A 22,138-nucleotide genomic window follows, 5' to 3' on the forward strand; every position below is an offset into this window, starting at 1 on the left:
AGGATGGAAGTGCAAACTCGTTTCAGCCACAGTGTGTATCACACGTTAGCAGGCTTGGCTCACAGCACTGTAGCATGCGTGGGCCAGTGGTTGTTGAAAAGTGGACATGACGTTCGACAAGAAAGCTTGCTTTCCTACACAAATTGGCCTTTAGTAGCCGCTTTCATGATCCGCTTTCGGGGTGTGTGGAGCCCGGTAAGGGTTACATAGGAAGCCTTTCTGTGCACTGCTATCGAAAGTACCCACCATATCCAAAGCGGTCATCTCTTCCACGATTACACTATGTCCGCATACACACTACCATGTTGTGTCACCAAGACGGATGGTTTCACTCCTGCCAATGCTGAGAACACAGCAGTGGCAACAGATGAGCAAGGAGACTGTACACACCTATCTCAATATATACATGGAGTGACTGGCACTGGCAAAAACCCACGCTGTGGACACAGACATCATGTACCAAGACCACAGAAAAGCTGAGCGAGATCTGGGGATTAGCTGTTAAAAGATCATTTCTGTAGCGTCTCAAACCGTGTTGGCAGCACCCAGCGCATTGATGCAAAAAGAGCAATACGCACCAGTAGGCAGCAACTGTTGACTTCATTCCGTGGGTATATTACTGAAGCAGAGTTTTTTCTCTGAGGGACCAGTTGCATGCCGGCTCTGGATCAGTACCCCAAAACCCTAACACATTGATCCTGTCCTTGTGCCTGGAGCAAGATTATGCAGCCAATTACATTAGATGCATTTTTTACCCTGTTATTTAGCTTAATTTTCTCTTCGGCAGATGTAGGTGCCATGCATCTGGACGTTATACAGTACTTTCTTGTCTTTGTGAGACACCGTGCAACAGGCACCCACTTAGTGAGTATTATTAGAAATACTCTCCTCTTTTGAGCAAGTTATTTGCACTAATCTGACCACTCAATCATTCAAGAGTCAGTGCACGGGTTTAAAGGCTACTGATCCTCAGACACATGCTCAATATTGTTTTTCCCAATTGCCATTTCAGATCCTTAAGGGTTTGTATCCCTGCATGGGTGGAAGGATAGGTACAGTACAATCTGTAGTAACTGATCCAAGAAGGCATTAAAGACAAGTGCCATGACATTAGGAAAGCAGGGGAGGTGCGCGCGCATACCACGTGCAGCAGCAGGGGAGAGAAGGGGGGCCTGCGTGATTCACTTGCGGGAGCGATAATTGCTACCATATGGTGGCGCTCACTCCCAAAAGTGAATCTCCACATGTGCACTCGTTGCCATTGAAGGCTATGGAACGCGTGCACGGTTGTGGGTGAAAAAGGGCACCGATCGATGGCTTAAGGTCTCCTCCTATGCAACACATGCACGCTGCGTAGGCGAGACCTAAAAAGTAAAGGGCTCAAAATAGAGCCCTGAGGTACTCTTAAGGTTAGAGCTAGAGTGTTGGATCTCACTTCGTTCAAGAAGACCTGGAAGGTACGGTCTTTAAAAAAAGAAATAAATCACCTCAGAGCCAAACCCACAATGCCAGAGACTTCGAGACAGTCTATCAGAATGGAAAGTGACACCATATAAAAAGCTGCGCTCACATCCAGCAGGATGAGGGCAGAAGTACCTGCGGAGTCAAGTTGTAGCCTGAGGTGCTCAGTAACCACAAGAAGAGCAGACTCAGTACTATGGCCAGGTCTACAGCCGAGTGTGAGAGGGTGCGGCAGATTGCGAGTTGTGACAAAAGAATGTAGTTGAGTATTAATGTGTTGTTCCAAAATGTTTGAAAACATGGGCAAAAGAGAAAATTAGACCAACAGACGGTCTAGACCATCCTTTTTTAGTAGAGGAAGGACGAGTGCATGTTTCCACCTCTGAGGTACTAAACCTATACTGAGAGAAGCGCCTCATCCAAGAGAGTACGTTTAGAAGGGTGGAGAGGATTAAGGGGTCAACCAGACTTAATAGATCTTAACGACCCCTTCAAGGTAGGCGAATCCAAGAGATCCCCCAAACTAATCTGTGAAGAATAGTCCGACACAGGAGCCTGGGAGGAAAATTCAGGGGCCCCTACCGTGGTGCTGACAGGAAACATTAGATTCCCTTGTTGGGAGGCATCCACAGCAAGTTGGTCATGGATGGACTTGACTTTAGTGTAGAAGAACAGTGCTAGCTCATCACATTGAGGTTGGGAGAGCGAGGGAGGGGACTAAAATGCACTGGCAGCTGAGAGTTTCGTGACCAACTTAAACAAAGTTTTCTGACAGTTTTGGGAGCTAGAAATCTTTTCAATAAAGAAGGTTGCACTTGCCGAGCTGTAAAGAGCATGATATCTCTTTAATGCTCCCATATATTCCAACTTAGCATCAGACAAGTAATGTCTCCTCCATTGTCTTTTTAGGGCTTTGCAGCATTTCTTCTCTTGTTTAAAAGAATCATTAAACCAAGGGGCAGTAAGATGGGTTCTAAACTGTGACTTTATAGAAAGAGGTAGTGTAGAATCAATGGCAGCTGTGAGCCATTGGTGCACGGAAAGCTGTTTTTGGTCAGGGGAGGAGTCAAGAGAAGAGATATTGTCCAGAAGCACTTTGTTGAGTGTCGTCAAATTAAGTTTGCACCAGTTCTGAGTTTTAGGCATTGAGGTCAGCCTAGTAGAAGAGGTAAAAGGAAGCTTGATGATAAAAGGAATTGCAGAATGAACAGTCCAGCAAAGCTGGACAGGTGGTGCTACGGATAAAGTAGCAATACTTGAAAAAATAGAATCCAGAAGATGACCAGCAATGTGAGTGGGAAGTGAATTTAACAATGAAAGGTTGAGAATTTTCATGTCCTCTATGAATGTAGATGCTGATTTATCTTCGAGGTTCTCCAGGTGGTTCTGGATCACCAAGCACATAGCTCAGAGAATATGGATAGCCAGTATGTCAGAAAGGGCTGAGCACCAGTTATGGGAAGGCCAAGGCGGGCAATAGATAAAGGCACCCGAAAAGGTAAACTTATGGTTAAAAGGGATCGAAAAGGCCAAGGCTTCTCAGTTTGGAATCTGAAGGTCCACAATAAAAAAAACAACAACAAAAAAAAATTATATTTGTTGAATAATGGCGATGCCACCCCTAACTTTGTGGGGCCTGTCAGTTCCTAGCAAAGAAACATTCTTAGGAAGCGCCGAAATGACATCAGGTGGGGGAGCCATCATGGAGCCAAGTCTCAGTTAAAAAGAGTACATCAGGCTCTATGTCAATGAGAAAGTTAAAAAGATGAATCTGATGGAAAGTCAATTTAAGCTAAAACAGTGAAATTTGCTGCACGGCGAAGAAGCAGGAAAGGAGCAGGGAGCCCCACTCCCGGCCTGGAGGTCATGCACAGCCACATGCTGACAGTTAGGAGTACACTTAAAGTGGCAGCTAGAGCACTGTAAGAGGGGAAGATCAGGAGAAAAAACCTGACGGAACACGTTCAAAGAAGGTCAAAGATTACGCAACATTAAGGAAGAGTCGCATCTAAAAGCTGCCTGCAAGGAGCCAGGGTTTCTGGCACTTTGTCCTAGCCGGGCACAGATGGGTGCAGATGGGCTTGCCTGAGGCGCGTACGCTGCGCACGTCCGCTTGCACATCTGGTTAAATCGGGGGAGTACGGCAAAACTAGACTGCACCCCGCCTCACCTGGAAGTGGAGAAAACGGCTGGAAGTGGCTGAGAAAACTACCACCACACTCTCCACACAAACGTCACTCAGCCGCAGTAGAATGGGGCGGGTGACGGGTAGGAGCAATGCATAATTTTTAAAGTATAAGGTGAAAACATAGCCCAAGTTAAAACTTGCACACATAAAGACAGAGCTCCTTCTATGCCCAAAACCGACAAAGGTTCTCAAAAGCGGCAGCAGCCTCACCACAGTACACTGTTCGTCCGCCTGCACATCGGGTTAAATAGGGGGAGTGCTGCAAAACTAGACCGCATCCTACCTCACCTTGACGTGGAGAAAACGGCCAAAAGTGGCTGAGAAAACAACCACCAAGCCCTCAACACAAACGGCACTTAGCCACGGCAGAACGGGGCGGGTGACTGATAGGAGCAATGAATAATGTTTCAAATAGATGGTTAAAACATAGTCCAAGTTTAAACTAGCACACACAAAGACAGAGTTCTGTTCACGCTCAGAATCGCCAACGGTTATCAAAAACGGCAGCAGCCTCACCACAGTCAGCGGTAGTTTAAAAATGCCACTGTGATCCCACTATTGAAAAAGCCGGGAGCAGACCCTTTAGATCCAGCCAATTATAGGCCTATTTCCCTTCTCCCTTTTTTCTCTAAACTCCTGGAGGCTTATGTATCCAGGTGTATGCCTAACTTTATCGAAAGCTTGGAATACTTAGAACCGAATCAAGCGGGTTTTCGACCATCTCACTCTGCAGAAACTGTCATTTTGGCTGTCCAGGATACATTAAGATCTAATGCAGATAAGTGCGTCCACCAGGCCCTGGTGCTCCTTGATTTGTCGGCCGCGTTCGACACGGTTGACTATAACATTCTGATCAGCCGTGTCGAACAGGCCGGCCTCAGGGGCCCCGCACTGAACTGGATTGCCTCTTTCATTACAAATCGCACACAGTCAGTGAGACTAGGGTACTTCACAGCCCCCAGGATGTCATCTACCTGTGGGGTTCCTCAAGGTTCGTCCCTTTCTCCTTTATTATTTAATTTATATCTCCGTCCACTGATTTTTTCTTTAAAAAACTATAAAATTACTCTCTATAATTACGCTGACGATCTTCAGCTAATTATTCCCCTAAACACTCCAGGTTCAGCTGCTGAATGCCTGGCCGTTATGTCACACATACAGAGATGGATGACCCTAATTCACCTCAAACTTAACCCGGGCAAGACAGAATTGATCTTGCCCGGGGAAAGCGAACTGAGTTGGGGTCGACATTTTTGCCCAATCGATATGGGAATCCCTCCCATAAAGACCCACTTGGTTAAAAGCTTAGGGATTATTCTTAACGAGGATCTATCTCTTAAAGGACAGGTTGGAATGGTGGTCTCTTCTAGTTTCTTTCAACTCAGAAAGATTAGGAAAATCGCCCACTTTTTAACACACTCAGCACTCATTCAAGTAGTGATTGCCCTTGTTCTTTCTCGTCTGGATTTTTCTAACAGTCCTTATCTGGGCCTTCCTACTGGCCTAATTAAACGTCTCCAGATGGTCCAAAACCAGGCAGCTAGGCTCATCTGGAAACAACCCAAGTGGCAATCCATCAGGGCTGGGCTGGAAAAACTCCACTGGCTGCCAGTGGCCCAGCGAATTGCTTTTAAGGCAGGATGCATTACTTTTAGGGCGCTTCATGACAACTGCCCTACATTCATTAGGAAGTCTATTACTAACTATAAGCCTCAGCGCAACTTACGCTCTACACATCTGGGCCTTGCAAATGTCTCCATTTAAGAAGAAACGCCAGGGGGGCAGCTGCTTCTACCATCTGGCCGCCTCTCTTTGGAATGCTCTTCCGCTCCCTATTAGACAGAGCAATGATTTATTGGCATTCCGAAAGTCTTTAAAAACGTGGCTTTTCCAACAGGCTTACGCTTAGAACTGTGCCTAGTGTCTTGAACAAATAGGGCCAAGAAACCCAAGGGTGTACGTACACTCTAGAAATAGTTATTAACATAACATTACATAGTTTGAGTCTATCCACAGGTGTCCGCGCACCAGGTACTGCTATGGCATCTATTCAAAAGATGTGTAATCTGCGGCTAGAAGTCTCTATCAGAAGAACAAGTTACTTGACTTTGTTAATGCTGTTAGTGGTGGAGACTATCTAGCAGCAGATTCCTCACTGTCCCTCCCTTCCCATACTGTGTTTTGACTCTAACTTATAAAAATATCTCAACTCTGGGAATTTCCACACAGTCTACCAGCTTACTTTTGGGGCTCAGCGTCTGGGGGCTCAGGCAGTTTTATTTATTTATTTATTTTATTTATTTTTGATATTTATAAAGTGCAGCGTATACCCTAGGGCGTCTTGGCGCTAGTAGAAACCAGTTACTTGTGGTGAGAAACGTGGGGACAGAGGAATCATTGATTGAACAGCCAAGTTTTTAGGAGCTTACGGAAGTGAAGAAGGGAGGGGCTCTGCCTGATGATTAGGGGTAGAGTATTCCAGAGCTTCGGTGCTGCCACCAGGAAACGTCGATCACCCCAGGATACAGTCTTTGTACGAGGAATGACCAGTTGGCCGAGGGTAGCTGAGCGTAACATTCTGTTAGGTTTGTATGGTTGGAGCTGCTCTTTCAGAAAGTGAGGTCCTTGGTTATTGAGCGCCTTGAAGACGATACAGAGGGACTTAAAATGGATTCTATTTCGAACGGTGAGCCAGTGGTAATCCCTTATGCTTTTTGAAATTGATTCATATTTTGTTTTGCCTGAGAGCAAGCGTGCTGCTGCATTTTGGATGGTTTGCAGTTTGGTTATTACTCTGGATTGAGCATTGAGAAAGAGGCCGTTACAATAATCCAGGGCAGAAAATACTAGGGAGGTGACCGAGGTTTTAATGGCAGGCTCCGGGAGAAAAGGTCGAATTTTTCTGATCATCTTTAGTTTTAGATGTGCTGTGGAAACTGTTTTATTGGCATGATCCATGAAGTGTAAACCTTCCTCGAAGACAATACCAAGATTCCTTACTTTGGCGGTTGGAGTGGGAGGGGTACCGAAGGCATCTGGCCACCAGCTTGATGGCCAGGCTGGGAGAAGAGGTCCAAAAATGACCACCTCAGTTTTATCTGAGTTTAATTTGAGACAATTAGTGGCCATCCATTCTCCTATGTCGATAAGTCCCTTCTTAAATTTTTCAGCCACTTGATCTCCGTCACCTTTGATTGCCAGTACCAACTGGATATCATCGGCATAGGAGGTTAGGCTCATCCCATGTGCTTTGATGGTTTTAGCAAGGTCCGACACATAGATGTTGAAAAGTGTCGGACTTAGGGATGAAGTTTTCAAAGCACCTGAAGTCTGTGTGCGGGAGTGGCACCTATATAGGCCCACACGTTATTTTGGAGTGGAACGGTATCAATGCAGAGCTGCAATGCTCGACCTTGCGGTGCACAGAGGTACTATGAAAAAGTTTACAGATCCAGTCTGACACTTAGGGAATATTCAAAAAGCAAGGAATCTGCTGCTAGATAGTCTCTACCAGAAAGAGCCTTACCAAAGTCTTCAGGCTCCATCCTCCCAGACAGACAATACAACACAACACAACATCATTAGAAAACACTGTCAAGTGAAGGACTGTAAAACTCCAAGCTCCCCACATCTGCAACTCAAACACACACAAGACTTGCAAGCATTATGTCTCAATCCTAGACCAGTGACTCGTACCTCAAACTCACAACAAAGCAAAAAACACTGGAAAGCAGAACTGCCCACAATTTATAGCCACTTCATGCAACATGGGTCTACATAACACCCTTGCTCCTTAACTGAACAGACTGCCAACACGTAAAATTTCAATTTCAGTCGGCACTAGATCACCTGAGAACTCCATTGCAAAACAGTTGTTTAACTCAGAATGTTCAAATTACCCACTTAACACTACATATTACCCATCCATTTAAGTCAGAGCACTAATCAGAAATCATGTGCAAGTGATTTACTCCTCTCAACCACCTCTCCTGTCTCTAAAATATTATTCCTGTTCTTCCAGTGACCACTAGGAGCTTGCAAGAGTGTTTGTTTTGGAAGCCTTGAATACTAGAATGCCACCTAATCTGAAAGAGGTACAAAAGGGGGTGGTGATGGATGGAGCATCTGAATCAAACACTCACACCCAGTCAAAAGATCTCGGTTTAATCCATCACCGTTCTTTAGCCCACTCCGCCACCCCAAGCTTCCGAGGACCGGTTTCTGGCATTCCAGCCGTCTCCGACTCCTGGTGCATGAGGGATGCCCGGCTTCAAGGCATGCGGTTCCTGTAACCGACTGATGTCGGTGACGGATCCACACCATGTATGCCTCTTTTGCCTGAAGTGTGACCACGACTCCAAGTCGTGCTCCGACTGCCGTTCGATGGCCAAAGACTTTGCGGGAGCGGTCCCAAAAGTTTCTTGAGCGCCGGCAGTCGGCTTTGCGCCGTTTGAGGTCCCGGTCGCGAGGGAGGTCAAGGGACCGGTCGCGGAGCCACCATCACCATCACCATTCGTCCAAGTCATCAAAGTCTTCGCACACGGGGTATGGTAAGTTGAAGCATACGAAGAAGTCGAAGAGGCACCATCGCTCTTAGACTTCTCCTTGTCGGTGGGCCGATCCGATGAGGGTGGTGCTCCTCCCGCGGCTCCGTGTGCGGAGCCCGAAGAGTCGATTCCGCGTTTCCCTCCCTTTCCGGGACCCGGAGCGTCTCCCGCCCAGTTTCGTATGTTCTACGAGGCGATGCATGCCATCTTTGGGCAGCCCGGACTTGGCACGCCTTCGGGCCCCACGGAACCGGTTGGGGGCCTAGGCCTTCTCCGCTGATGGCTCCGGCCCCGCAGGCCCTCCTTGGCTCCAGGCCTAGATCCGGATTGCCGCCGATTGACCTAATTACACCTCCGCAGGCGTCTCTTCCTCCGGCACCACTAGTGCATTCGACGTTGGTCGACCCCAGCCTCCATCCCAACGTAGATCCGGAGCCGGACCGGCATCTCCGAACGCCAAATCCAGAACAGAGAGGGGTTTTTGTGCCCCTGTTCCCTCCTGGGGTCCCTTTTTAGCCAGATTGGTACCCAGAGGAGGAGAACGGGGAGGGATCTGTAGACCCTTTAGCTGATCAGGCAGACTGGAGAGAGAGAAGATCTGGGGGATGCTAGTGGTCTGGACACTGCCCCTGACCTTGGCATGTTGTCTCCTCTTACTGTGGCTACGGAGAAGGGAGCTTCGTACGCAGTGGTGTTGCGTAGGGCAGCCGAGGCTCTCAACCTCAAACTCCCTACCGTGCAAGTCCGGACTAACCACCTGATGGAGGTGCTTCACCCAGCGGCGAGCCTCTTCTTCCGTTCAACGAGGCCCTTACTGATGTCCATTTGGGCACTTGGTCCAGGCCCAACATGAGGGCTCCCATGGACAGGATGATTGCCTGACTCCACCACCCGGCCCCAGGCGACCCCACTTTCCTTTCCCAACACCCCACCCCTGAGAGCTTGGTGGTTCCACTACAAGGGCATGCGTCTTATCTTGGATCCCAGGAACATCAACCGCTTCCTCCGGAAGGAAAAGTTAAAGATGTTGACGCTTGCTCAGGTCTTGTCTGCCCTCGACCCGGAAGACTGGTTGGTAGCGTTGGACTTGCAGGAAGCTTATTTTCACATTCCCGTCCTGCCGGCCCACCGACATTACCTGCGGTTCACGGTAGGCCACAAGCATTTTCAGTTCACCGTGCTCCACTTTGACCTTACCAGCGCCTCTCGGGTGTTCACGAAAGTGATGGCGGTGGTCGCAGCTCATCTGCGCAGACCAGGGGTTTCAGTCTTCCCCTATCTCGACGACTGGTTGTTGAAGGTGGGCTCACCCCAGGCAGTCGTCTCCCACTTCCAGACTACGGCTGACCTCCTGCATTCGCTGCGGTACTCCATCAATGTGCCGAAGTTACACCCGATTCCCTCTCAGAAGCTTCTCTTCATCGGACCGGTTCTGGACACGACCCAGTTTCGGGTCTATTCTCCCGAACAGAGAGTCCGGTATATTCTGGCTATGATTCCGATCTTTCAGCCTCTCTCCCGGCATTCAGTCAGAATGACCCTGAAGGTGCTGGGGCTCATGGCCTCCTGCATCCTGCTGGTCGATCAGGCCATGTGGCATATGCGGGCTCTGCAGTGGGACCTGAAGTTCCAGTGGGTGCAGCATCAGGGGAATTTGTCCGAAATTGTCCAGATCCCAGAGGGCACTGCATGACAATTGCAGTGGTGGCTCACGAACCAGGATTGGGTCAATGACTGATCCCTCTCCCGTCCCCAACCAGAACACACAGTGGGGACAGAGGCATCCCTTCTGGGATAAGGCAGCCACATGGGAGGGCGGAATTCGGGCTCCACATCAACCTTCTGGAGCTTCGAGCGATTCGTCTTGCACTAAAAGCATTCCTTCCCTCTGTTCGGGGAAGAGTAGTGCAGGTGTTCATGGACAACAACACCGCCATGTGGTACTGCAACAAACAGGGCGGGTGGTGTCGTGGACCCTATGTCAGGAGGTCTTCTGCCTCTGGACATTGGCTGGAACATCAGCGCATATCCCTGGTGGTGCAACACCTGGCGGGTTCCCTGAACGCCAGGGCAGACGAACTCAGCCGCAGGTGCATGATGGATCACGAATGGCGTCTTCACTCGGAGGTTGTGTAAGGTCTCTTTCATCAGTGGGGAGAGCCTTGGGTAGATCTATTTGCCTTCGAAGAGAATGTCAGCAATTCTACACGTTGGAACTTTTAAGGCGGCACTCGCTATGCGAAGCTTTTCGTCGCAAGTGGAGTTGCGGTTTGTTGTAGGCCTTTCCGCCTATACTGTAGTGTAGTTCCTATTTTCCCAATAGGCTCGGCGCATAGGAATAACATAAACGATAGTTTAGACGTAGGACTGAGGTCGACTAGGTCTCTATTGAATATGTTAGACTTAATTAGGTTTGCCAGCTAGCTCAGAGGTCACTAGAAACTTTCTCGAATGAACAGGGAGGAGTTAACTTCCCTGATTAGACAAGAAGGGATTAGCTTCTGACAACCGCATAAACATGACAACTTTGCTCCCCCAGAATAAGGAGTATATCTCCAGAGTTGTGTGAAAACAATAGATCGCTATTTCACTCAGTCGATCGTGCATACTTAGTTTCACCAGAGTGCAGAGAAATAGAGACGGGCATTTTCAATAAAAGGTGTTATTTATTGAGCAGTCTTCTTTCTCATGCAAGAGAAGTGAATTGCTACAATTGCAATACTTGTCATAAAGTAAAGTGCGTACAGTAAAAGGAGTATTATGAAATAATACTGTAAAAGCATTGATATGGTTTCTGAGCCATATGATACTTAAAAGGTATAAAATATATACAATTACATACAATGATAAAAGTTGACTAAACGTACTCAACTGATGTTTCTAAATACGCCTACCCCAGTGTACCTAACCTAAGCATAGTACGTGGGAAGGAGTAAAGGAGTTTTTGAGTTAAGTTAGTTTTGCCAAGAATCTGACTCAAGAATTCTCTAAGGATCTAATCAGCTCCGTACCTTGGTTTTAGAATGAAGGAAGTCTTGTAATTCGCTCTCAGGACACGATCTCCCAGTAACCTGCAAGGGTGACTGGAAACACTGGAGCTGGATTTACTCGGCAGGAGAAAAAGACAGCGTCTCTTTCAGTGCGTCAAATGGGAGGGACGGCGTCCTTCGGCACTCGCATCAGCTGGGCTTCGGATAAGTAGAAAGTCGCTCTTCTCCAAACCACCGTGTGTTGCTTAAGGCAAACGCTGGTATATTTATACCTGGAAGGTGCCGTGTTTGACGTAAGGTTGGCCATAAGACGTCAATAAAAGATGTCACTAAGAACTGGCCGTTCTTTCGAACTCGCAGGAGTTCTAGGACAAATCAAAACAAAAGCATGGGGAATTCCCAGGTTGCTGGAGGTTTGGTTTGTTGAAACAACTCGTACTTTCTAGGAGTCTAAGGAAGTAGCCTTGCCGTATTTGGATTGCATTGGCTATTACTAAATATGGATATGATTCTTATGCCTTTATAAGGATATGATTTGTTATAACCACATAAGGGCATAAATCGGGAATATTTAATTAGGGTCCTAGATACGTTCATAACAATACCACTTCTGCCCAGAGTGCTGAAGAAGATCAGGCGCGACCGGGCCCAAGTCATTCTTGTGACTCTGGATTGGACACGAAAAGTCTGGTATCCCGAGCTGCTCAACATGGCCATCTATCCTCCGATCCGACTTCCTCTTCGGGAGGATCTACTGTCGCAGCAGCAGGGGCGGGTCCTCCACCCGAACCTGTCCAGCCTCCACCTCCTTGCGTGGAGATTGAGCGCTGCAGTTGACATCGTTTAATCTGCCTCCCGAAGTCTGCGATGTCGTCTTGGCAGCAAGGTGACCCTCCACTAAGGCGGTATACGCCTGTCGGTGGAACAAATTTGTGGCTAGGTGCACAGCAAAGGCTGTGGATCCTCTCTCCGCCCCTCTTTCTGAGGTTCTTGTTCCTCCTTTTTTGCCCAGCAGGGTTCTGCTCTGGGCACTATCAAGGGTTCTCTCTCGGCCATCTCTGCCTTCCTTCGGCTTCTAGACCAGTCCCCGGTTGTAAATTGTTTTCTGGAAGGCTTAACTCGCCTCTTTCCTCCTATTCCTTTCGTTATGCCTCAGTGGGGCTTGAATCTAGTTTTAATGTGCGCTCCCTTTTAGCTGCTTCACATTAGTCCTTTAAGGCTTCTCACGCTTAAGACTGCTTTCCTGGTTGCCATCACCTCTACCAGGAAGGTGAGTGGCTCCAGGCTCTTTCGTCTAAGCCTCCTTTCTTTTTTTTTTTTTTTTTTTTAATTTTTGGGGAACCTTTATTATTACTTCAAGCAAATACAAGCAAGGGCCTACAACCACCCCGGCCGGCCGCTAGTCAAGTCGTAAGTACAGCAAATCAATGTGGGAAAATATAGCAGCCCGGAAACCGGGGTCTAACAAGTGTCCAGGATATGACTTGTATTCAAGCGTACTGGCCGAAATGCAGGATTCATGCAGGTTCATTTTACAATAAAGAAAAAACTAAGAATCAATGCCATACGGTCATACATGGTCCTACAATAACAAGCATGAATCGGGAAATCCGCAAATAGTGCAAATACAATTGAAGTATTGGGGGTAAGGTATACGAGTCGGGATAAATGTGAACACAAACCCGTTCCGTAGCAAAGCTGCACCCCACCCCTCAAAACGAAACATACTGTAGGAAACATGAAAAACGACGACACCAAAAAGGAAGAAAGACAAAAGGGCCATAGAAACAAATAACGGACAAATTAACAAACCCCATCCCCCTACCCCCACCCTGCACCCCTGCAGAAGGCCACGGCCTACCCCCCCCCCCCCCCCCCCCCGCAGCGTGCCTGTCGCCCTAAATAAGAGACCCGAAATATAGAAAAAGAGGAGAAGGAAGAAAAGAAGAAAAAAGTGGAGAAGGGCCCTCGATCTTGCCACCCGCGCCCCCCCCCCCACCCCCGCGCCCAATAAACACCCTAAAAGCAAGATCAGAATAGTCATGGAAAACATTAATCACCGATAGCACCGTCAATAAAATCCCCGCCGAGTGTCCCCCAAATCACCGTCAGCCATCAATAAGTCCACTAGATCCTAGACGGTATCACCCCTGGCCTTTTCTATCAGTAGTACCAACATACGTCCACTTATCAATCGGCATACAGAGCGGCGTGGAGGGTCCAAGTGATCCGGGCGGACCGGGCCGTGTTATTACTCCATGGGACTTCAGCAACCAAAACCCAGCCGAATATGTATGGCGAAAATCCGTCTGTGTCGGTATCGACCCCGAAAACATCCTCAAGTCCGAACACAGTCTCACCATCCAAGGAGAGAGAGTCACACCATCCGGCGAGCGCGGAGACGTCGCCGGGGCAGCCCAAGACATAGATCGGCGTTGTTTCCCCAGCCGCTGATTAGATATGTGCCCCGACGAGTCACTCACATGTACTACAGATCTGTCCAAGGCGATCTCATGAGCCGGGTCTTCCAGCGTCTCCACGAACCTAGGCGTAGCTGGAGCACTCTTCACTGACATAGAGGCAGGCACGTCGGCACTTCCTTGAGATCGAACTGTGCCCGTGTGGAACGGCGGGACAACAATGGCGGCCATCCTTCTTCCCAGGTGCCGGGCGTTACGGATCAGGGTCGCATGCAGGGTCGTTAGAGCAGCCAATATATCTTTGGACGTGGGCTCTTTCTCGTGCTGCCAGACCCCTGAACCCTCCCGCACGGCAGCTTTTTTATCCGGATGTGGTCTGCGTAAGAGGGTGCCAGCCTCCATCTTAGCTGATCCGGCCTCGTCCTTCTTCACCTCACCTCGGGACCAGGCACCACACCAGGGCGCAACAGGATTCACAGCGAGGACCCAGAAAGTCAAGGCAGGCTTCCCAGAGAAGAGCCACCAAAGGGCTAAACAAAATCTCTGCCGCTCCCCGGGAGCCGCCCGCCGATTCCGTGGGAAGTCCTTGGTTATGCCCGGACACAACACTGGAAAGGGGGCCAAATATCATGCACTCCCCTCGATCCTGCTTTACCACGCATCCCCACGAGGCACTCCTCTAGATAGACTGGGTCGTCACTGTCGCCATCAGCCCATCAAACCTCCGGCCGACTCCTCACCTCCACCAATGGCCGCTGTTGTCACAGTCGCGGCCGGCTGTTCTTCTCACTCGACACCCCGGTCCCAGCTCCGTGAGGGCCGCAAATCAGTCGGGGACATTTCTTCGGGTCTGCCGCACGTAGAAGCCTCAGGAGCAAACGATCAGTGAAAGTTTTCCTTCGCCTACTTAAATATGCCGTTACGGCTCAGGATAGTTGCCAGGATGTATGCGCGGGGTGAGAGGGCTCACGGAGCCGAGCGTCTATGCGGCCATCTCGGTCGCTAGCTTGGCTCCTTCCCTAAGCCTCCTTTCTTGTCTGTCCATCCAGACAAAGTGGTCTTCAGGACTCGTCCATCCTTCTTGGCCAAGGTTGTCACTGCTTTTCACATCGGGCAAACCATCACTGTGCCCACCTTCTTTCCGCATCCTTCGAAAGAGGAGGAAAGGTTCCACAGTCTGAACCCAAAACGTGCGCTTTCCTTCTATCTGGATCGCACCAAACAGTTCCGGGTGGATGACCAGCTCTTTGCTGGGTACGTGGGTGCAAAGAAAGGTCGGGCTATACACAAACCAACTATCTCCCTATGGGTCATTTTGTGTATCAATGTCTGGTATTCTCTGGCGAAGAAGGAGCCTCTAGTAGGGCTGCAAGCCCATTCTACCAGGATGACTGCACCAACTACTGTTCTGGGACGTGGCGTTCCTCTCAATGACTTCTGTCAGGCCCCGCTGCACACGTTGACAAAACACTACTGTCTGAACAGTCCAGTCCAGAGAGACGGTTTCTTTTGGCCGTTCTGTGCTCCAGGACTTTCTGGTATGAGATTGGTTCGCAGACTTACCAACGGGGTTGATATTGCTGTGGTATCTATTCGGTAACAATAACTATTCGGTAAGAAACATTTGTTAGTTATAGATACCTTACCGCCCCAGCCATCCTCCCCGTTCTGCGAACTGATTTCTAGGGTTAAGGATATCGCTTCAGGGCCCTAGTTTGGTGCACCAGATGTCCGTGTCTTGCATGGCTCTGCGTTTCTGTCACGGAAAGTTGTGTCCAGAACTGACGTCAGAGCACAAGGGCGGCATCTAAGTAGCTGCCGCTACGGCATCCCGGCGGCCCAACGCCAACGACAGATGCGGAGCCGACTTGACGCTACCTTCCGATTCGCAAAGCTACTGCTGATAAAAAACTTTCCGGATCCAGTCTGACGCCCCTGGGTAATTCTAAGGTAAGGAATCTATAACTAACTAATGTTTGTTACAGATATATCGTTACCGAAGGTAAGTAACTTGTTCTTTAGTGCTCTTTTGTGCTCCCCAAGAAATTCAAAGCTCCAAAGATTGGAAAAACATCATAACCACATCAAACCAGCACTAAAATTGCTGCATCAGCTCCATGTGTAAACTACAATTATATTTAAGTTCCTCTGCACAAGCGTACCGGGGAAAGGGCCAAGATTTGTACAGTTGATTCGTTTCCACTATGCAAAAGGAAATGGTCACTCAGGATCTAATTGGTGACACGTTGTTCAGGATGATGGCCCCTGGCAATGGAACATCCTCAACTGAAATAAGAAAGGCAAGTCAAATTGTGCGGTTCTGAAAGTAAAACATTTCAAACTTGTTTTTGATTGGGTTTTATCTCAGAAAAGGGACCACTACTCAAGAAAATAAGTTTAGGTTCTCCTAGATAAGATTTTAAAGATCCCACCCATGACTAAAGCTGACTTTATTTTTAGAATTTCAGCATTCTGAAGTAACCAAATGCGTCATGTTTAGCTATCCAAAACGTTCAAATTGATAAGCAAATACTTTCCTTTAGCCTGTGAAGCTAATAAATCGTGGTAACCAAGATTCTCTTTCTCGGTTTTCGTTTTTTATATTTACCTAATCGAAAACCGCACTGGTTACAGTTTCTGAAACCTTAGGACTTTCACGCCTCTAGAGATACAGGTTCTTCCAGGCAGTTTGTAAGTTTACATGTACAATACATTCTATGTTATATTTATTCCAGATTCTGCAGACAGAATGCAAATTGCTCAACTGCAAGTTCTTTACAAAGCAAGAGGGAGACAACTAGAAGAAATGAATGTAAAGCTGGAAGAGAGTGGCCGTGAGATGAGATGCCTTAATCATCAGCTTGCAATGATAAAAGGTGATTTAGTATTTTGTCTGTATTGATTTTGAAATGATCAAGCTTCCACTCCTGAAGTAGTGAAATTGTATGAAGCTGAATTTCGTAGAGAATAGATAATGCCAAAATAAGGAGATGTTCATATAATGTAGGCATTTAGATTTTGAAAAGACACAATAGATATTTCTCAAATGGTTAGATTGGTAAATAAGCTGTATGTTTGCCAGTTTCAAAAAGTATGTGATATCTAAGCAGGAGTAGGCTTCTGTTTCATCAGAATGTTTGGCCTAACAAAAAGGATCCATTAAAGTATGTATGAATGTTTGTTACCTAAGCACCCCCTCCTGGAGTTTTCTTCAATGTTTTGTCACTAGTCGAAAAACATCCCATTAAGGATTTCTCCTGAAGCCACAGGAGCATGTCCATATAACCAAGTGGCTTCTTTTATTCACCTAGCGTAGCAATGCATACTACAAGTCGACTACTTGACAGGTGCCTAATTGCTGTATAATCAAGGCCTCGGTCGTTTGTTCCTCTTGGATACGTACTTGAGACCATCTTGACCTTCTATCATCATTGAAAACATTTAGCTAAGAACATGGAGATAATTTAGAACTCGAAATGTGTGATAGCTCAGTTCCTTACCCATATAACAGAACTATTTCTGCTACTTCATGGTCCCCTTCACTCTGTCTTTCCCATGATGACGGTATGACACAACCACTTTCGCAACTAATGTGTATGCTGGTGATCAATACATATTCTGCCTTTCTGTTCACTCAGCAGAGCATGTGATTGAGATGGTGATATAGAGAAAGTATACTCTTCCCCTTTTGCTTAATTTTTTTCAAGGGCATCTGCTGGAATGCCTGAACATAATGATGTGGTAGCAAATACCTGTTGACTTGAACATTTGCCGTTGTAATGTTCTTTATGCATAACCCTCCGTTTGTTTGACCAGATGATGACTTGTTTGAAGAGACTATTAATGGAGGACAATACCTCTAATTCCGGTCCTGTAGTTTACTTTGTGGCACATGTGTATTGGATTGGAGCTGGACATTTCCAAGAGTGGATGCTGATGAAAATGTTAAAGTCCGGCCACATCATGTCTGCTTTGTTTGGTTGTGTATTCCTGTATGTTAACCTTCTAACATATCTGCAATACCCTTTATAGAGTGAATCTTCTAATCGTATTCTTTCAAATTGCTTTTTGCACTGTGCCTGTTCTGGGCTAGCTCAGATTTACTCATTAAGGACATCTTGGAGGAGATGGTTTTCATAATGATTACAGATGTGCATTGAGGACACAGATTTTGTTAAAGAATGTTTTTCATGTTTATATGCCTGTGCTTTGACCAAAATATACATCTGAATATACTTATAAAGGAAAGCTTATTTTTTGTGTTTTACAGCTGAAAAAGATGGTTTGACCATGAGCCTTCAGGAGTCTCAGAAACTGTTTCAAAATGGACAAGAAAGAGAAGCACAGCTTGACGCTCAGATAAAAGTATTGGAAACCAACATTCAAGCTTTAACTGCAAATGAAGAACAGGTACTAAAAGTAGCAGCAGAAAACCATACTAACAGCAAATTATGAATTTCTGATGGTTCAGTTAAGAAATCCTGTAATGCAATCAGTGCTGCGTTAAGAGTATATCCTCTAACACTTTTTCTAACCTTGTAATATCGAGGCATACTGATAAATGATATTTCAAACAGGTATGGGGAATAACTTTGGAGTTTTGTAATTGCCCGCTTTCTGTTTCTTTAAACTCTACTCTTATTCATGAAAATCAAGATTACTCCATAGTCTAATATCTAAGCCGGATTACTGTTTGCTTTAGCCTTGCATAGTTAATTTCTCCATGATATGCTTTACTTTTGGGTTTGGGGGCACCACTAAGATTTCTAACCTATAACCCTCTAAAAGTACTTATTTACATAAATAGTTGTTAAAATGATTAAAATAGTCAGTTATCATTGGTTATGTCCTGAATTGACCATAAATGTTTTCAGATGTGCAAAAAGCTACAGTCTTCTGAGGTAGCTCTGGAGGACATGCAGCGGCAGCTTATAGATCTCCGCCGATCTGACGCCCTTAAGAGAGCCAGAGAGCAACATGAGTCTTTCGTCTCATCACTAAAGCAGAAGAGCGAAGAACAACTTTTGCAGTTACAGCAGAAGCTGGATGCTGCAAATACAGCGCTGCAAGAACAGGTTTAATATTACTTTTTATCATATAATGCTTTTTAGCTGTGTGGGAAGGGCTGATAAATAGTAACATCAGTTTTAGCAAATTACTGCACAATGACCAATATTTGTTATTGCCGGTCTCTTCATTCAAAGAAAATTGCATCACTGGAGGATACCAGAGAGCGAGCAGATTCTCTAGGATGTTGAATATTGAAACCTAAACTCCTTGAAAGCTGGGAGTAGGTGGCTTTGTCCACCTACAGGCTTCATGCCCATGTCGCACTGCCATTTCCTCCCTCTGCAGAAGGGGATATTTGTAGAGATTTTTTATTTGAGGGCAGTTTTATGTAAAAATCCGTCTTCGTCACTCCTATTTTTGTCTGTGGCTCATTTTCATTAGAGTTCTCTTATCCTTTTTACCACTCTTCTTAAAAAATGTTTAAAAAACAGCTTGCTTGACTTTTTGGCTTTAGATCTCAAATTTCTTGCCCTAAAATTTCTTGAGTATACATACAGGGCAACAAATATCCAAAATGTTGTGTGTCTTTTGACATTTGAAGCTATCTGATTTGTTTTCTTTGTTAGAGAAACATAGCGCTTTGGGGAAGGTTTATAATTTTTCCAAACTGTATTGTCTACATATAGTGTGGTCCATCTACCTACTTTACTGGCAGTGAGGTGCTTGGTCGGGCTGGGGTGTAAGAGAAGAGGTGTAAATAAAGTTGTCGAGTACTAGCCTGAATCTAAAACCTCTGACTGGGGAAGTCTGAGAGAGTAGTCCAAAGAGTCAGAACAGCATGGTGTTCCTTTCGTTGAGGCAATGTAGTTCTGCAGTCTGAGTGCGCATGCTGTAAGTAGTAGGGTGCTGCTAAAGGAGCTGATTATGGAAGCCTGATGCTGCAAAAGAAGATGAAATGCATGGAATGAGAGATGGAAACTGACAGAGGCAGGGCCTGACATTTTTCTTTTTTTTAAACCTTTATTAACCTTGTCGACAAGAAGTACAGACATTGGATTGATCAGCTTTGTTAGCGATACTGCACGTACATTGTAGACGGGGATACAGTTACATTACTACAATTATAGTCATTGCAGTTTTAAACCCATTGCACTTGAATAACCAGTCCTGAGTGGGTGGATGAGAAGATATTCCCACATGGTCACATAGGTAGCCTTTTCCCTTTCCCGTCCCCCGATACGCCAAATGGTGCCCGGCAGCTAGAGATAGGAGTGAGTCGCAGGGGGAGCTGTGTAAACAGGTATTCTAAAGGGTTGGGGATCCCTCTCTCTGTTCAACAGGGCTTACAGTGGTTGTAGAATCAACCGCAATGGATCGCACACCGCTAGCCTCTCCTCCAGATCGCCCCTAAGAATTCTGGTACATATAGTTCGTAAGTGGTTCACCTAAGTAGGTGCAAGTAAGTACTTGTTGTTCTCAAGATCTCTAGACCCGAGACATGGCCCGGGTTTCAGGATATCTTCCCTCATCAGTAGAGAACGTAGTTGGGGTGGAAGAGAAGGCCGCTAAGTAACCGTCACAGGCCTCCATGCCTAACCGGCACGCAGGTGCGTAATCCAGAGGCTCGTCAGCTTAAAGGCTCATGGGAGCCCATTTGTAGAATCAACCGCAATGGATCGCACACCGCTAGCCCCTCCTCCGGATCGCCCCTAAGAATTCTGGTACATATAGTTTGCAAGTGGTTCATCTAAGTAGGTGCAAGTAAGTACTTGTTGTTCTCAAGATCTCTAGACCCGAGAGGTGGCCCGGGTTTCAGGATATCTTCCCTCATCTGTAGAGAACTGTTGTAACTTAATCTCCCAAATGGTATGTTCCATCCACCCCTTCCCGTATGACCCAGTTGGTATGCCCTGCCCTGAAGCTTGCCATGGAATGTGATCATAAACCCCTCACCTTCATCTTTTCCATGAAGGGATTAGAGAGGGCATGAGAAATGTTCAACTACGCTTTAAGGACAGGGAAACTTTTGGTCCAGTGTATGTAGTGGAATCAGGATCCAATTTACTGGGATTTGTTCACCAAAAAGAGCTGGGTATCATCCTAGATCCTAATAGTACTGAACAGGTTTTGGTCACTGACAGGTCCCGGGGAAGTGAAAACATTTGTGATGAATTTGGGCAACTATTCAGGGTTGAGCTTGGTTGTATACACATGTTCCAACACAGAATCAAGTTGAAATATAACGCTAGACCAGTTGTACATAAACTACGCCCTGTGCCCCTCAAGTTGAAGATACCCCTAGAAGAGGAATTGCGCAAACTTTGTGAGTTAGATATAATTCAACCTGTAACCTGCACTGAGTGGTTGGCTCCGATTGTTATCACGGCCAAAGCCAATGGGGAAGGTGTTCGTCTTTGTGTGGACTTGCGCAGCCTCAACGACAATATATGGGTGGAAAGACATCCCTTGCCCATAATTAACGAAATGCTGAGCACCATGCTAAATACTTCAGCGTGATTGATCTGTCCATGGCATATCACCAAATTGAACTCCATCCAGAATCGAGGCCCCTCACGGCGTTCATCACCCCATTAGAAGCATTCATGTTCAAACGGATGCCTTTTGGCCTGGCGTCTGCAGCAGCTATCTTCCAGAAAGCGATGCAGAAGATACTGGAAGGAGTGGAAAACACCACGTGTTTCCAGGACGACATCCTGGTATATGGCCAAACCGAGGAAGAACATGATGGGGTCGTGAGACAGGTGTTCAGCAGACTTATGGAGGCCGGCCTGACTGTGAAGAAAGAAAAATGTAAAATAAAAGTGAAGGAAGTTGAGTATTTAGGCCACAAGATTAAAGAAGATGGATTCAGACCGAAGGGCAGTTTAATCCAAGCAGTGAAGGAATCACCCAGCCCCAAGAACAAAGAAGAACTAAGGTCCTTCTTAGGACTTTTAGAGTATATGTCAAAGTACGTGGTCAATTTTGCTGCCAAGTGTGAGCCCATGAGGGAATTAATGAAGAAAAACAAGGATTTCCAATGGAACAAAGAGCATGATGCTGTGGTTAAATCACTAAAAGAGGAATTGATAACCTCCCCAGCATTAGGAACATTTGATGCATCAAAGAAAACCATCCTAGCCACAGATGCTTCTAACAAGGGCCTGGGTGCAACCCTGATACAAAAGGATGGAAAAGAGGAGAAAATCATTGCGTTTGCATCCCGGAGTCTCACAAACCCAGAACGGAACTACTCCGTCGTTGAAAGGGAGGCCCTGGCCTGTTTCTGGGCTGTTAGACATTTCAAGTTTTTCTTGTGGGGTTTAATGTTCTCCATCTGGACCGATCATAAACCCCTCACCTTCATCTTTTCCGTGAAGGGATTAGAGAATTGTACACCTCGCATCAGCAGATGGATCTTAGGGCTGGAGCACTATAACTTCAATGTGGAGTATGTGCCAGGAAAGGAGAATAAAATCGCGGATTTCCTGTCAAGGTCACCGTTACCGGATGTGGGGGAAA

General features: G+C 46.6%; 1 protein-coding gene across 1 annotated transcript in view; it reads left to right on the forward strand.

Moving 5' to 3' along the window:
• The window catches only part of CEP152 (centrosomal protein 152), an 804,909-nt gene that overhangs the window by 184,395 nt on the left and 598,376 nt on the right, over positions 1-22,138 (forward strand). Inside the window, exons 7-9 of the mRNA XM_086958276.1 lie at positions 16,342-16,482; positions 17,877-18,016; positions 18,481-18,681. Of these exons, the coding sequence (XP_086814402.1) occupies positions 16,342-16,482; positions 17,877-18,016; positions 18,481-18,681 (482 nt within the window). The remainder of the gene's footprint in view (positions 1-16,341; positions 16,483-17,876; positions 18,017-18,480; positions 18,682-22,138) is intronic.

The sequence above is a fragment of the Lissotriton vulgaris genome, chromosome 2_1 (assembly GCF_964263255.1).
Source record: "Lissotriton vulgaris chromosome 2_1, aLisVul1.2, whole genome shotgun sequence".
In the NCBI taxonomy this organism is placed as follows: Eukaryota; Metazoa; Chordata; class Amphibia; order Caudata; family Salamandridae; genus Lissotriton; species Lissotriton vulgaris.